The following is a 17,705-nucleotide window of genomic DNA, read 5'->3' as shown; positions in this document are numbered from 1 at the left end:
GACATTATGAAAACCTGAATGCATATGACTTTGCAGTCAGTTTTTATGGTTGAAAAGAAAAGTTCTTGTGAAAAAAAAAAAATCTCAGAGTTTTTCACGTATCTTTTGACAAGATAATCTCAAAACCCACAGCCGGTATATTTGGACAGCACAAGGCTTTGGGGCCAACAGTACATCACACTGAATGAAAGGCACATTTTGACTGGCAGCTACTGACAGTTACACTCTGTTCCTCTCAGGCTGACAGATTTGGCCCTGGCACAGTTCAAAGTGTTGAAGAATTCTTGCTTTGTTGTCATGTGATGTTTTATTCCTACACTGTACAAAATTTGTTTTTTTCAACCCCAGGTCAGACCAATTGACTTTTGCTTCATACTGTTGTGGTGAAATGTTATGAGACCGATCAAAACATCTCCTTGCATGTCACCCTGCAGTTAAATTCAACAGCAGTGGGGAAAAAATAAATTACTCTTTAAATTTTGTAATTTTTGTTTACTTTAGACTTCTACACAACCTTGAACCTTTTTGCAACCACAGGACTCCCCCCCCCATTAGAAGAAACAGGTTTAAGGCACCTCTAGCAATAGCTTCCTTTTTCAAAGACTGAAATTTTCTGCAGCAAATCAGTAGGATCAATCCATTTCAAGAACATTTACTGTACGTTAGTAACACACACAGAAGAACAGGCACAGAGTTTTCAGCTAGTTTTATTTAATAACCGACACCCCCACCACCAACAGATAAAATAAAATAAAAAAACCACCAAAAAAAAAAAAAAAAAAAAATCTTACAAAAATTTACCCAAAATGAGGCGAAACAGAAGTCGTGGCAAACTGGATGCATCCTTGTTCCAAACTGTACTTGTTTAACTGGACAGACAGTTGAATGATTTCGTACATGTTTAACACTGACATGAACTCTACTGAAATACAGGACTTTAAAAAACAAACAAAAAAACAAAAAACAAACATGTGACGATACACACAAATTTGCAGAGACTAAATAACGCACCTTGAAATGAAACAATTACCAGTGGTAAACAAAAACATCTAGCGCATACCAAAATAATAAATAACACTGGATACAATATCCTGTAAATGTATGTACATAGGGTCACGCAATGCATAGCAAGATTTTGTAGTACCACTACAATACTCCTAATCTACAGTAATCAGATCTCCTATTTGAAATTTAAAAAAAAAAAAAAAAAGTACCAAGCAAAACAATTTGCTGAAACAAATTACGGCACTGTGAAGAGGAAACCACATGTAGTCAATAGGCTGCTCTTCATGACTATCATGGCTTCTGTAGATGGCTGTGACAGTAACAATTTGCAGTACCAGGTAGTATTCAAGCTTGTCACTTCCTCACCATTACTGATTTAAGCATCAGACCTCTTGAACAGTAGCCAATCAGCCACAGGGTTTTATAGTGGTGTAATGACAAAAAATAAAAATAAAAATAAAAAGAGCCAAGGACACAAGAGGGAGAAATCTGTGCACTTTAAAAAAAACAAAAAGAAACAAACAAACTAAAAACTATGTGCGCATGTTCACCAGCAGATCAAGTGTAGTTTTATTGTTGATACTTCGGGGCATTTTTGATCCGACTGATCACATAGCTGTAAATACTGGAAAAACAACCCCCGCCCCCCTCCAAATACAAGGTCTATTATCAAAATTTGAAAATGTTGAATACCTCAATGTTTCAGTCCCAGCAAGATAAAACAAAAAAATAAAAATCATGACTGCAGAGAAGTGTGTCGGGAGATCCATTTTTGGATGGATTTTCAAATGTGCTCTGAAAATCCCCCCCTCCCCCTTTCTTCTGATGTGAAAGGACCTTTGGCAAATGAAGAACGCATGACGCTGAGGATGACCGTGCGTCACTGTTGACGGTCATATAAAATGGGTCTCGCCAATGTCAAAGCAATGTCTATGGGAGTTTACTGGGAAAGACGGAGGGGGAAAAAGCAAAAAAAACAAAACAAAAAACCCCAAGACATCCAAAACATCTCTAATGGGGCCATGGTGTCTGAAGCATAGGAGCCAGCTGTAGAGATGTTAGGGGGAGGGATGGGTAATGTGACAAAAGGAATAAGATAAATATCTTTAGATAGGTTCACAATGAAATTTTGAGGTAAAGACTGCAGTAGCAGGAAGTACTGAGTGAGATCAATAAAGATTAACAAATGTTGCTGCAATGGAATACACATATGTAGATTGATGTCAATGTAGTATGGAGTCATTTTGTTCACTGTATGTTTTATTTTGAGGGGGCAAACTCTAGAGATATAATCCTGCTTTGAGGAAATCTGCCAAACATGTCACTTCCCTTAATTGTCCACGATACAATCATTCTGTTTTTAAAAACAATAGCGCAATGACTCACATCTTGGTGAGACAAAAAAAAAAAAAAAAAAAAATCCAGTGATAAACAATGATTACAAATGAAAAAACAAACTACTACCGATCTATGATATGTGATCCCATTCAGATAAAGCACATATGCACACATAGGCATCTACATAAGCTTTAAATAGATCATCCCAAGTTTGCTTTGTGCTTAATTTTACTGTTAATGTTGTGAATTTCATGTGCAGATCAAAATTTCCCTTAAATAATTAATGTTAAACCAGCAGACAATACTGAGTGGCCTGTGAAAGCAGATAAATCAAAGAAATAAAGTGATAATTGATTATGATTACACATTGCTAAAGGGGAGAAGTCTTAGTTGGAGCATTAAAGAGCTCCGGAAAAGTAGTCCAGCTAAAAATGGCAACAATGTCAATCACCACTCAATATGCGCTCAATCTCCTCTAGTCTCTTCAAGGCAGCTGCTCTTTTTTTCTCTATATCTTTAATGTCCTTCGTGGACTTACCCTTAGTCCGCTTGTCAGACTGGCTATTATCTAAAGATTTTGATTGGTCCACACCCACACCTCTGACACTTTCTGTAGAGGATTTCCGCTCATTCTTCTCATCCCCAACCTCCTTTCCAACTGCATCAACACCCCTCCCTTCCTCTCCACCCGCAGCAGCCTCTTCCGTGCCCTCCTTAACACTCTGCAGCACTTCCTCCTTGGATGATGCAGCTACCCCCTCCGTGGTTGCTCCTTCAGTGGTAGCTGAAGACAGTGGTCGGCCTGCTGCACTCATGGCAGCCATTTTACTACGTACAATACTCAAGTGGCGACGCACATACTCCTCATTTGGTGCCAGGTCCAGCGTTTCCTCCAGGCATCGCTCGGCCCGTGGCAGGTCGCGCTCCTCAAAGTAGACCACGCACAAGTTGTGCTTCCCTTGGACATTGGTGGGGTCCATGCGTAAAATACGCTCAAAACAGGCCTTAGCACCACGGGTGTCCTTCTTGTGATTCATGAGGATGTCACCCTTAAGGATTAGGCCCTTGATGTGCTCTGGATGGTGGTGTAGCAACTCATCCAACACAGGTAATGCGTCGACTTCACGTTTTGATTGAGAGTAGAGCAAAGCTAGGTTAAACAGAGCACTGCGGAAACCAGCCTGCAGACCAATGGCTTTGCGCATCCACCGCTCAGCTGCTGCATTTTCATTTGCATCCATGGCCAGCATGCCAAGATTGAAATAGCCATTGGCATCGTCAGGCTCCTCCTCCACATAGGTGAGGAATCGACGGTTGGCCTCAGGCCAGAACTTGGGCTCACCTGTCACAGGAAACAGACACAAAGCACAGGGTGAATTTGGGTAATCAAACGTTGATATTCAACCACAAAAGGTGCTTTTATGTGCATTGTGCAAGATTTTGTTTACCCTTAGCTGGTATGAAAAAGTTTAAAACAATAATGGCTAAATGTGACAAAATCCATTGGAAACAAACTTTGTAAATCATGTTTTTTTACAGTTTGAGGTTTTGTGATTTTGTTATGTCTCTTTTCCACAATCACTTAAGGGCACTGAGTGGATAGTCAGCACCACCAGTGATTGAACCAAGGTTTTTCATGTATTGAAATGTGGATTAATTGACTTTTCTCCCCCAAATATTTGCTAATATTGATATATTAGTATGGAATCCACAATTCAAAAACCTGAGGGATGGAGGTTTGTGAGAGTTAATATGTGCATGGGTTTTCAGCTTATTTAAAAATCAGACTGTAGAATTTATGAGAGACTGTACTGGATGCTAGGACAGTCTATTTTACAACAGCACACTGTTAAGCTAACCTTTATTGAAATTAATTTGTCTTACAATGCATGTCTATTTATCTACGGTAGAAAAGATTGTGGACTTATTGGTCTTGGTGTCAGAACTGACAATGGATCGTATACAGAGCTATCCATCTGTCCATCCTTGCATCCATTTATCCATGGTAGCTGGGATAGGCTCCTGCCAACTCGCAACTCTTACACAGGGAAAATGAATATTTGCCTCCTTCTGGATCTTTTGTTCTTTTTGCACATTTGCATAAAACTAATCTTAATATTAGACAAAGATACTCTGAGTAAAAACAAAATGGAATTTTTTTAAAATGACAATCGAATTTATTCAGGAAAAAAAAGATTATCTCAACTAATCATAATGCATCCATTTTTTGAAAAGCTGAATTCGATTTCATTTGCTAGAGCCAGGCCGATTATTGCCAGACCTGTTGAACCAAGAATTCCCCGAAATACAAACTGTTTGACAAGGTGAAACAAAAGGAAAGTGGAAACGTGCTCTGATGAACTTAACTAATAAAGTAATTGCTAATGTTTTTCAAATAATTTTGCACGAAATATATATATATTTTTTTTAAAAAGTGCTGTACTTGATATGTTTAGCCCCTTACAATCAGTAAGGCGTTCTGATTGACCTGCGGCAGCAATGTTCCAGCAGCAGTTTGGTGGGTCATTTAAAAACAGAGGTGGGAAGTAATGATGTACAAAGACAGGAGAAGAGAGGAAGAAGAGAAGTTAGATTTGATAAAATGGAAATTTAAAGCGCAAGTCCTCATGTTTTAAAATCAGATTCTGGGTCGTACATGTGACATTGTTTTTTTTGTGATATTGTGAAATCTGCTGCAAAACAAACAAAGGTAGATCAACTGTGTTATTTAACGGTTGAATGGAAATACTCTGCAAGTTGGTGCAGGATAAACAGGTTAGTTTGCTGTTCGCTGATGGATTTAAAGTAAATAACAGTGTTTATGACCAGTACACAGTGTCTGTCTAGTATAAAGTTAATATGACCAGCAGGTCAGCTAATCACCTGTACACTAAGAAAACCTAATGGAGCTCTCAATAGAAATTATTGTGAGTTGTGTTTCTTTTCCCATGCTGAGTCATTACAACTGATATTATGGTTTTGCCATCTGTGTTTAAAAAAATAAAAAATACAGGGGTGGAGAAACTAGTAAACACTTTTATCACTGAGCTGATGAAGGATGAATGAACAGAAACTTGGCTAAGAACATCTGTCAGTACATGCAGTGTGCGCTTCAAAATAAGCATCTGGTTACACCCTAAAGGTAATACAAGGTTATTTCCTTTAACAAGTGACAAGTAAGGCTCTCCTCATTCCTCTTATGAGGAACAATCATGCTTAAATTATTTATATCTTCATTACACTCACCAGACTCCTGCATGAGAAGTGCTGAGTTAAAGAGTGCCAGCTTGTGGCGTGGGTTGAGCTCCAGAGCATGGTTGAAGTTCTTCAGGGCTTCAGATGGGTCTTTCATCTCAATGTAGACGATGGCCAGGTTATACCACAGGTCAGCATTGGTGCGATCAAGCTCCAAGGCTCTGAGATAGGCATCCCGGGCTTCTGTAAGCTTGTTCATCTTGAGAAGCAGTTCCCCTCTGAGTCAAAAAGAAAACAAATAAATAAATACATATAGAGGTGATAATGCAAAAAACACTAACACATTACTACATTACTTGACCAACAAAATTTGAGATAAGGGGAATGTCTCAGTACAAATCTTTGACAGTAATACATTTAAGATCAAGATTTTATTCATTTATTAAAGAATATGTGTGCCATTTTAACTCTTTATCTGACAGATAAAGAGTTTTAAAAAAATCAAAACAAAACTTGCCTGCTGATGTAAGCTTGTTTGAAGTCTGGTCTCATGCTTATTGCTTGCCGGTAGAGCTGATCAGCCTCCTCCAGCCGCGAATCATTGGCCCGGATCAGATTTGCTAGGTTTATGTAAACATTGAGATGGTTTGGGGCAACACGCGTCGCATACTTCTTACCAGGAATAACCTAATGTGTGGACAAACAACATTTCATTAGAATCAAAGCTTGTGTAACATCAAATAAAGTAGAGAATTTGAAGGGAGTGGAAAAAAATCATCATATTACAGTCTGTTATGAGAGATTAGATTTTAATGCAGATTTCTAGTCCCTGTTTTTTGGCTCAGGCCTTTCTGGGTAATGCAACTTGCAACTATACCTCTTATCACTATCATTGCTTTTATCCTGGGAAGGTTGTTTTCCTGAATAGAAGAACTTGGTACCCCCAGTAAAAGTTTGCATTATAAGAAAGTTATTTTTGCTTTTTCAACCAGTTTTGTTAATTGTTGTTTACTTATTTACTGAAAGTGGAGTTAAAATAACAAGGATATTTACTTAATGTTTCTGCCATGTAAGGTATAGTCACCCCAGAAACCCCATATCTGAGCCAGGAATAATCCTGTAAGTGTTGATCCTAACATTGTAATTAAATAAGCAAAATAACTATAATTCTCTGCAATGTTGCGTGGAGATCAGGGGCAGTACCTGTGGACTGGCAGACCGGGGTGGTGGTCCCCATCTTCAAGAAGGGGGACCGGAGGGTGTGTTCCAACTACAGGGGGATCACACTCCTCAGCCTCCCCGGGAAAGTCTATGCCAGGGTGCTGGAGAGGAGGGTTCGTCCGCTAGTCGAACCTCGGATACAGGAGGAACAATGCGGTTTTCGTCCTGGTCGCGGAACACTGGACCAGCTCTTTGTCCTCTCGAGGATACTTGAGGGTGCATGGGAGTTTGCCCAACCAGTCTACATGTGTTTTGTGGACCTGGAGAAGGCATTCGACCGTGTCCCTCGGGGCGTCCTGTGGGAGGTGTTGCGCGAGTATGGGGTGTCTGGCCCATTGCTACGGGCCATTCAATCCCTATACAACCGTTGCAAGAGCTTGGTTCGCATTGCCGGCAATAAGTCGGACTCGTTCCCGGTGGGTGATGGGCTCCGCCAAGGCTGCCCTTTGTCTCCGGTTCTGTTCATAATTTTTATGGACAGGATTTCTAGGCGCAGCCAAGTGGCGGAGGGCTTTCGCTTTGGTGGCCTCAGAATCTCATCTCTGATTTTTGCGGATGATGTGGTTCTGTTGGCTTCATCGGGTGAGGGCCTCCAGCTCGCACTGGAGCGGTTCGCAGCCGAGTGTAACGCAGCGGGAATGAGGATCAGCACCTCCAAATCTGAGGCCATGGTTCTCAGCCGGAAAAGGGTGGAGTGCCCACTCCGGGTCGGGGATGAGTTCCTGCCCCAAGTGGAGGAGTTCAAGTATCTCGGGGTCTTGTTCGCGAGTGATGGGAGAAGGGAGCTGGAGATCGACAGACGGATTGGGGCTGCGGCTGCAGTAATGCGGACGCTGCACCGGTCAGTCGTGGTGAAGAGGGAGCTGAGTGTAAAAGCGAAGCTCTCAATTTACCGGTCGATCTACGTCCCTACCCTCACCTATGGCCACGAGCTGTGGGTAGTGACCGAAAGAACGAGATCGCGGATACAAGCGGCGGAAATGAGCTTCCTCCGAAGGGTGGCTGGCCTCTCCCTTAGAGATAGGGTGAGAAGTTCGGCCATCCGGGAGGGGCTTAGAGTAGAGCAGCTGCTGCTCCACATCGAAAGGAGCCAGCTGAGGTGGTTCGGGCATCTGGCAAGGATGCCCCCTGGGCGCCTCCCGGGTGAGGTGTTCCAGGCATGTCCCACCGGGAGGAGGCCCCGGGGCAGACCCAGGACACGCTGGAGAGATTATATCTCTCGGCTGGCCTGGGAACGCCTTGGTATTCCCCCGGACAAGCTGGAGGAGGTGGCTGGGGAGAGGGAGGTCTGGACCTCTTTGCTTAGGCTGCTACCCCCGCGACCCGACCTCGGATAAGCGGATGAAGATGGATGGATGGATGGACTATAATTCATCAACATCATGCCCACGTTCGTTATATATAATTAAAGTTTTCCATGATATGACTGAAAGGCTGTTGTATGCTGCATGATCTGCCACCATCAGGTGGTAAACAGTGACTACAATGAACCTTACAGCCAGGAATGAGTAACAATTGCATAAAAGGAAGCAGAAAAAAACAAAAAAAGCAAATGATTAAATACCTGCGGCATGAGGGATTTGGCAACCAAGTAAGCCTCTTCTGCCTCTTTGGACTTGTTCAAATTCTTGTAGGTTCTTCCAACATTCATGTGAGCACCAATATCATCTGCAGCAACAAGAATGAGAAAGAGCAGTGAGAAAACAAAATCCTACTCCATCTGTTTATGTGTGTTTTAACACATTTACTAAACATGACTATATTAAATACCAACTAATGCTAAACATGACTAGAAAATATAAATGATTTTCAACTATACCATCAATAGTGTAAGACAAAACAAGCAACATTATTTTGAGGAGCTTATTTAATCCTTCTAGGAAGACGTAAGAAAAATTAAACTTTAAAAGAGGTCAGTTTGTAAAGCCAGAACTGATGCTTGATTAGCAGAGCAGGAAATCCTCGCTGGGAAAATGTGTTTACATTGCTAATCTTGGGGAAACACTTGTGGGTGATGAACCGGCAAAGCTGTGGATATCTCAGTTTATGGTAGGCTTCCTCTAAACTAAGGCATTAAGCACAAATGAAAAAAAAACAAAAACACAGACAGATGCCCAAGATATCGAAATGATACACTTTAGATCATAGGTGTCAAACTAAATTTGGCCTGCAGCCTAATTACATTTGGCCCGCGAAGCCATACCAAATTACTATTAGAGCTGGCCTACTGGTATTATACAGCTAATATATATATTGTTTAGTATTAAGCTTTGCTTGTTCCATATTCATATTCAAAACTTATTTGAGTCCATAAGAAAAGATTCATTCTTATATCTGGAGGAAGATTTTTTTTTCAATAAATATTAACGTTAGCCCGCGACTTTGTTCCAGTTTTGAATCTTGGCCCACTGTGTATTTGAGTTTGACACCCCTGCTTTAGATAGTAGGATTATACTTTTGGCCTGTTTGACTGCAGTCATGAGATCTTAGAGTAAAATGAATGGACTCATAACAACTGACTGCCTATTAACTACTGTATGTGTCAAGAGAAGTTAAAAAAAAAAAAAAAGCTTGTTGGACTTTCAACTGAACTAGCTGTCCAGGGGATTTTTTGGTCATATTTTTAGCCAAGAGTGTTACTATGTAAGCATTTAATCTTCCAACAGTGACCCTTTTCATTTCTTCTAAACTGCTGCTGAATTAAATCATTGAGTTAACTTCATTACACAAAAACACCGTGTTACATGTGAATTTGCAGCCCATTTGATGGAGCCTACATTTAATTTCTCAATATTCTGTGTTTTTTCTTTGAATCTTTGCCATGCTTTAGTCTATTGTCGTCTGTCCCCCTTTATTTTTAATCTAATTTTACAATTTCCCATTGATTGTTTTTGTTCCCCTGACTATAGGAAAACAAGCAAATGCATTAACAGACAGCTTAGGTCTTTTGAGCAATGCACAATATCCTTTGTTAAAACAAGTTCCTACTTTACTAAAACTTAAATGAAAAAGGTTGGAACCAGTAGTTCAAACAGTTTATGATACACTATCAATGCAATCTGAAGTCACATTACTGGCTTACCACGTGACATAGCTGTTAAGAGTTTTTGGAAGAGTCAAGCAATAATGTAAGCAGTGATTACCTACAGTGGGGAAATAATTATTTAAACCCCTGCTGAATTTATAAGTTTGCTCACAAAGAAATGAAGTCTCTAAATTTTACGGTAGTTTCATTTTAATAGAGAGACAACATATCAGCTAAAAATCCAGAAAAAATACATTACATGAAAGGTGGAAGATCAGCCCAAAACTACATCCTGGCTGTCTGTGCTTGTTAGGTGCTTGGGACCACAGTCACCAAGAACACCACTGGTAACACACTACGCCGTGATGGACTGAAATCTTGCAGTGCCCACAAGTGTCCCCCTATTCAAGAAGGCAGATCTATATGCCTGTCTTAACCTTGCCATTTAACACGTAATGATTCAGAGAAGGTTTGGGAGAAAGTGCTGTGGTCAGATGAAATCAAAATCAAGCTCTTTATCATCAGTTGTGTTTGAAAAAAGAGAAATGCTGAGTATGACCCAAAGAACCCCATCCCCACAATCAAGCACAGAGGTGGAAACATTAACCTTTGAGGCTGTATTTCTGCCAAGTGTATTGACAACTTATTGCATTGAGGGGCCAATGGATGGAACGTATACTGTAAAAATTTGGATGAGAACCTTTTCTCAGCCAGAACACTGAAGAAAGGTCTTGGATGGTTCTTCCAGCATTACAATGACCGAAAACATACTGCCAAGGCAACAAAGGAGTGGCTAAAGAAGAAGCACATTAAGGTCATGGAGTGGAGTACATCCAGATTTTAATCCTATAGAAAATCTGTCAAGGGAACTGAAGCTTTGAGATGCCAAGCAGAAGCCAACAAACAAAGGATTTAGAGAGGCCTCTCTCTTTCTTAATAATTTCCTGTCCTTCATTGCTCCACAATCCAATAAAGGCAAAAGTGCTCCAATAACAATCTTACCGTACAAAAAAAATACTAGGGTACTAAGTCATATTTTGCTTAGAGATCAAGTACTTATTTTACTCCGTGACATGCGGACACCTTTGGATTTGTTTTTTAGTTGACATTCTGTCGCTCTCCAATAAAATGAAACTACCATAAAAATTTTAGATTATTCATTTGTTTGCAAGGGAGAAAAACTCAGCAGGGAATCAAATAAGCATTTCACACACTGTATAAGCTTCCTTGATTTGCTGTTTGAATTTGAAGAGGAAAAATGGTATCTTGTGTAAGTGCAACTATTGTACAATAGTTGCTGTGTGCATTTTTAAATACGAAAGAAAAAACAAAACAAAAAACCTTACAAATACTTCTACATGACAAACAAAATTAGCAAAAATCATACCCTGAAATAAGATAATCAAAAAGCACAATGACTTGTACTTGCTTACTATTCCTACAAATTGAAAAATGAACAATGTTATGAGAAGTACAATGAGAACCTCTGACCATCTCAAGCTAGAATTACTTTCTTGCAGTTGTATCCAGCCACCAGTGAAAATGAGGTTATTTACATGACAGACATAAAACATGGTTTCTGGCAGAAAAGTAAATAGGCCTGAGGACTGTTATGGGTCTTTTTGGCTACACCATGGGTAGAGCACTAATGGGCTAGAGCAGCGGTCCCCAACCTTTTTTGCGCCACGAACCGGTTTATGGCCGACAATATTTTCACGGACCGGCCTTTAAGGTGTTGCGGATAAATACAACAATATAAAACTAGTACCGGTACCGAAAAAAAGAAGATTTATTCATAACACACGTGAACAGACCCAGGAAAACCGAGTAAACGATAAAAACGATAACAAAATAACGCCGAAAACCAATAAAAACCCTGAAAACCATACATTTCACACCTGAGCCTCAACTCTCGCGGCCCGGTACCGAACGACTCACGGACCGGTACCGGTCCAAGGCCGGGGGTTGGGGACCGCTGGGCTAGAGCACAAAGGCTAATTTCCTTCATGTAGACTGATAGATGGTTTAGTCTACCATAAACAATAGAAAGAGCAGCTGAACAATGTAAGGGATTTTTCTTTGATTCTTTTTCAATCAACAAACATTTTCATGCTCACCATGGTTAATGGCAAGAATAGGATCTCTCTCTCTCACTGAAACATATTCTAATTACAGTTATATAGTGGACATGGACACAGTTTTCCTTTGAGGGTATCCACATTCAAATTGGACGAAGGGTTTAGGAATTTCAGCTCTTTAACATGTGCAACCCTCTTTTTAAAGGAACCTACAGTAATTGGACAGTTGACTCAGAGGCCATTTCATGGGCAGGTGTGGGCAATTCCTTTGTTTTGTCATTATCAATTAAGCAGATAAAAGGCCTGGAGCTGATCTGAGGTCTGGTGCTTCCATCTGAAAGACTGTGCTGTGAACCGACAACATGCGGTCAGAGCAGCTCTCCATGCAGGTGAAACAAGCCACCCTTAAGCTCTGAAAACAGAAAAACCCATCTGAGAAATTGCTACAATATTAGGAGTGACAAAATTTAAAGCTTGGTACATCCTGAGAAAGAAAGCAATTTTTAGAGCAGTATTTAGAGACCTATTGTCTGCCCAAAATGAGCTGAATGAAGTTAAATAATTGGGAGGCATTTCACAAGATACAGCCAAAACAACCCAGGAGTTTATTAAAGCAAAGAAGTGGAATATTCTTGAATAGCCAAGTCAGACATTTGATCTTAACCCAATCGAGCATGTATTTCGCGTGTTGAAGACTAAACTTCGGACAGAAAGGCACACAAACAAAAAGCAACTGAAAGCTGCTGCAGTATAGACCTGGCGTTAAAATGGAGGAAACCCAACTAAGTATTTGAAATGAAGTTTCATTAGAAATGAAATTTTATTTTTAGTTACTTAAGTTGAGTCCCTGAAATGAAGAGATTGTATTTAAAAATGCTTTAGTTCCTCACATTTTTATGCAATCTTTTTATTCAACCCACTAAACTAAAGCTGAATGTCTACACTTCTGGGTCTTTTTCATTTAATATTAGTGTTTAAAGCAGTTATACTGTATTATACGGTGTTTCTTTTTTTGTATACCTGTTGGAACAGGTAGAACAACAAGTAAAACAGTTACTCTCAACACAAAGAAAAATACTGTAACCTCATTTGGCATCCTCCACCAAAAAAAACAAATAGTTTGTAAGAAGATCAACTATTTGTTGATCTTCTTAAGAAAGAATTTTGCAAACTGTAGTGGATTTTTCATCACTTCCATGAAACCATCCTTCCTTTTTCAATGATTTATGAATGACATCAAAGTGTCTCACCTGGTTGGACTCGAGTAGCCTGGAGAAAATACCGCAAAGCCTTTGCATAATTGTTCTGATTTTCTAAAGCGTGGCCAACATTATTCCACAACTTGGCATTGTTCTTGTTAACCTGAGTAGATGACAAATTAAAAGAGACATAACGATAATAAACATTCGTCAGTTTTGTGAGTGGATGATTAATTCTGGTTTACTCAAAATTTTTAATCACAAGGTGTTTACAGACACTGGCAAACTGACATGACACTCTGCCACCACAAAAACAGCATTTCCATCATACCTTCAAGGCAGATGTAAAGAGAGTATATTCTGACTCCCAGTCCCAATTTCTATGAAAAGTTTTCACTGTGTACGTAGTTAGCAGCAGTCCAATCATCAACCAGGAAATCTTCTTCAATTGTCTACAAAGGACATTATTAAGCAGATCAATGTAATTTTAAATATACATTTTCACAATCTTCACAAAACCTAAATATCTGCACCAGTATTAAAAAACAAAAAAGGGTAAAAGTGTAACCACAAACAGAAACTCATAATTTCACAAACAGTTTTGCACTTCTGAGGGATTCTTCTTTTAAACGTCATTTTGGACAAGAACCTACCCTTTATGTGAGATCATCTTGAATCCATGTGCAACAAGAACACAGAACCCCATACTGGGAACATAAAGTACTCTCTCTGCTACGACAAACCCCACAGGGAAGAAGAGGTTGGATGCTGGAATAAAAGGCAGGACAATCAAAGACAGGGCCTGCAGGACACACACAAACACGCACAAAAGAAAGAAATAATATGTCAGTTCATATGACAAGCTCAGAGCTCTTTTTTTGAAATACTTGAACACTCAGAAATTATCATGGAGACGGACCTAAGGGGGAAAAAAAAGTCTGTGTCTAAAAACAAGAAAACTGGATTTTGACGTGTTCAATTTGGCAGCTCTTTTGATGTTTAAATCTCAGAAGTTCATTAATACTTCATTCACTTGTAGGTAGCAGGTGGTTAGGTTAAAATCTGTAATTTGTAAAACTTACAATAATTTGCAGGATTTCTCATCTTTGTATGACAAACAGGTTAGCTTCATGTTCTTCACCAGTGAACACCTAAAGCACTCTTTAAAAGCTTGCTACATGACGATATAGGAATGACATTTACTGTCTGTCTATCTACAAAAGGATTAATTTAAAAAACAAAAACAAAACAAACAAAAAACCCAAAACCACCTCCCCCCTCAAAAAAACCCACCTAAAAGGTAAAACTGATGTCACCATTAGCCACAATGCCACCAAGTTCACACACTACATCTCTTTGAACTCAGCCTTAATTTTGCTATCAGCTAAACGCCTACAAAATTTGTCTATGATTTCATCTTACAAATATGCAAAACTACTGGACTGACCAATCTCCAAAATATCAAACAGAATTCCAAATAAAGACGGGCTTCAGCACTAAAAACTGACTCTGTGATAGTTCCTGCAGCACATCTACAATCTAGAATGGGGCTCCTCAGTGGACAGTGGTTGTCTAAAACTATTTATTAATATCTCATGCTCCATGTTAGACAGCTGGCAACCTTGTAGTGATGCAGTATGTTAATGTGTTGTGATATTGTTATGCAACATTTTCCAAAAGGCTCTTAGCAAACCAGAATAAACAATGCAAAAGGTCATAATTCAGTGTTTTGTGCTGACTTGTGTTCCCCTTTCTAAAGCTGAAGCTTAGAGCAATATTGTGAGCAAGTTTACTGACCTTTAAGCATGAGAACAATGAACCTATTGCACAACACATGCTAATTTGTTTCTATGTACCTCTGTAAACATTCACCACCCATTCATCCCTTCAAAGCTCAACTAAGAACTTGTGTTTCATTGCTCATTTCTGCTGGCCAACTTCATTTGCCGAAAAAAGCTAAATATACACAAAGAGTGGTAATAAAATTTGTCTTAAAAGAAAACAAACAACAACCCCCCCCCCCCCCCCCCACACACACACACACACACACACACAAAACATAATGGTAAACTATTGCATCAGGTTGTATGTTGAGCCACTACCCAATTTAGCAGGATAAAGTATCATTATCTGGAATGTCTACTAAGCAGTGGATATGACCAGTGGACACAAGGAACCACTTTAGCTTTTTATTCTAAAGTCAGGGCTCTTCTATGGTACTTTGCATTTAAAAAAAAAACAAACAAACAAAAAAAAAAAAACACACACACACAAAAATGAGTTCTAGTACTTAGAATCTGTTTACATCCCATTAAGCTATGCAAACTGTATGCAATGTGAACCCAGGGCACTACAGAGGGGGATATAGGGCCTACAGTTAGAATGTAGTAGAAAGTAATTCAAGTCAGCATGTTATTCTTTTCCCCACAAGCAGACAGATGCTATTAAAACAAAAAAACAACCCCCCCCCCCCCCCAAAAAAAAAGAACAAAAAAAAACTAAAAACTATTTTGGCCAATGCAGATCATATGCTTAGGCTATTACAGATACTCAACTCAAAATACTGTTGTATTTTGAGTTGAGTACAATGAATACTGTACAATATAAAGCACTTTGAGGCAACTGTTGCTATATAACTAAAACTGAATTGAATTGAAGTCAATATTGTGCAAATACTTCAAGAACCTTGCAATGTTCCCCAAGAAAGGAAACCACATTTTGTTGGTCATATGTCTCACTAGTAATACTTTTGATTTTTCTTTTTACTGACCTCCAAACTTTCCTAAATACTTAAGAACAATGGTTATAAAGAGTGCTGTTCAAAAGTCTTACAGTACTGAAAATCTATTATTTTGTTGTGTGTTATTTTGATGTAAAGCTAGAAATAAGGATTTGGGAATGTTTAAAAACAGAAGATGTGAAAAGGAGACATTTATGATCCTATACATTTCCAATTCCATTCAAATCCAATTGCCATTTCACTATTTTTCAACAAAATGAAGGAAAACATAGATATATTTGTGTTATGTGTTCTATTAAAGTTTTATATGTCAAAGGGCTTCTGCTTTTCAGCAACAAATAAAAGCCTGTCACTGGTCAAGGCCACACCACCAGAAGACGAATACCTTAAGCTTTGTTTACTGGGAAACAGAAAAGCTCTCTTATCACAGATACAAAAAATAATGAAGGCCAAAATCCAATCAGCAGAAGTACTGTCAAAAGACGGCTTTTAGCAGTGGTCTCAGGAGAAAAAAAAAAAAGGGCCAAACACTTGGGGTTGGACAAGACATTAATATTTCACAGTGGGTGGCTAGAAATAATATAAATAATTACAAGTTTTAGATTTGTGGCAGTAGCAGAAGAGTTAATGTAAGGAGACTAACAAAACAGAATAAAATGCAATATATCAAACCCACAGTGAAACAGGACGGTGGGTATATTTAAGTCTGGGGCTCATATGCCCACACTGGATGTGGAGATGATGCATCAAACTGATTACAACCTGACCAAGCAGAGGTAACACTTTAGTTTTCAGAACTGCCTAACTGTCTGGTTTATTTTTGTGAAAAAAATAAAAATGTACATGCACGCACGCACACACACACACACACACACACACAATTTAACCACATTTTCTCTCACCATGATGACTGTCTTGGCAGAACTGTGTCTGTATCGCAGACTGTGATAAGCAAGCAGTCCTAGAAAAATGTAAAATACTAGTGTAGCCAGGTTACGCAGATCTACAAGTGATTCCACCAGGGGGATTGTGCCCATAGTCCAGTCACAACAGAGCTCTGAGGGATTCAGCAGGAGCCATGCATTTACAGGAAGTAGGTAGTTGAAAGTCAGTTGTCTGGTGGGTGTAGTGCTGACTGCTGCAGGGTTATCAAATCTGCAAGAACATTACATAGGGAGAGAAGGAGATGATAAACATTACATATTATCCACTTTCCCTTTCCTTGGTGTTATCATGAAATTCTTAAATCATGAATGCTTTATTCTATCTGATTGGAAGGATCAAATTACTGCAAAACAAGTAAAGAAAAATGATTCAGAATTTATATTTTATTTTTGATATCAGATGCTGTGGATCACATTATATTCTTCTTGAAATAAAGTATATAATAAATGTGGAGGGTGAAAAAAATAAGGAAAACCATAGATGTCATGAAATGTGGGAGTGTATATAATAGTGTGCAATACAATATTATACTGTAGTGTATTTGTATTGTATCTAAGTTTAAGTGTTTTCTATCTGACAAATGAAATTCTTCCAGGACACAACACAAATCTACATAAATCACTACACTTCTGTCGTACGCTGGTTGTGCCATAGTCCTGCCCCCCTTGACTTCAATGCATACAGAATTTAATACAGAAACGGTTATCTAAGAATATAAACAAGGGTGATTTCGTATATTTTAAATTACATTGTATTTTGTTACATTCATAGTGTTACTCTGGCCCTTCGAGGCCAACCATTATGTTGATGTGGCCCTCTGTGAAAATGAGTTTGACACCCTTGCTCTAAAGGAATCTCAAAGTGTTTATAGTTCAAATTACCAATATGATGAACAGTCGCTACTGCTGGTGTGATCTCATAACAAGATGGTCTCTGGGTTTATCTATGCAGCTGCCAGT

At 39.1% G+C, this 17,705-nt stretch overlaps 1 protein-coding gene across 3 annotated transcripts in view; it reads right to left on the bottom strand.

Annotated features, from left to right (window-relative positions):
* Window positions 1-689: 689 nt before the first annotated feature.
* tmtc3 (transmembrane O-mannosyltransferase targeting cadherins 3) overlaps window positions 690-17,705 on the bottom strand; it is a 36,883-nt gene continuing 19,867 nt past the window's right edge. For all 3 annotated transcript variants that reach the window (XM_004564446.4, XM_076886134.1, XM_004564445.5), the window contains exons 7-14: window positions 16,704-16,956; window positions 13,715-13,863; window positions 13,393-13,513; window positions 13,113-13,224; window positions 8,324-8,427; window positions 6,056-6,225; window positions 5,590-5,816; window positions 690-3,685 (exon numbers count right to left, since the gene is read on the bottom strand). In XM_004564446.4, coding sequence (XP_004564503.1) covers window positions 2,787-3,685; window positions 5,590-5,816; window positions 6,056-6,225; window positions 8,324-8,427; window positions 13,113-13,224; window positions 13,393-13,513; window positions 13,715-13,863; window positions 16,704-16,956 — 2,035 coding nt within the window. In that variant the 3' untranslated portion in view covers window positions 690-2,786. The remainder of the gene's footprint in view (window positions 3,686-5,589; window positions 5,817-6,055; window positions 6,226-8,323; window positions 8,428-13,112; window positions 13,225-13,392; window positions 13,514-13,714; window positions 13,864-16,703; window positions 16,957-17,705) is intronic.

Source organism: Maylandia zebra, linkage group LG7, assembly GCF_041146795.1.
Source record: "Maylandia zebra isolate NMK-2024a linkage group LG7, Mzebra_GT3a, whole genome shotgun sequence".
Classification (NCBI taxonomy): Eukaryota; Metazoa; Chordata; class Actinopteri; order Cichliformes; family Cichlidae; genus Maylandia; species Maylandia zebra.
Note: the sequence above shows the minus strand (reverse complement) of the source record. Positions and strands in the feature narration are given on the sequence as shown.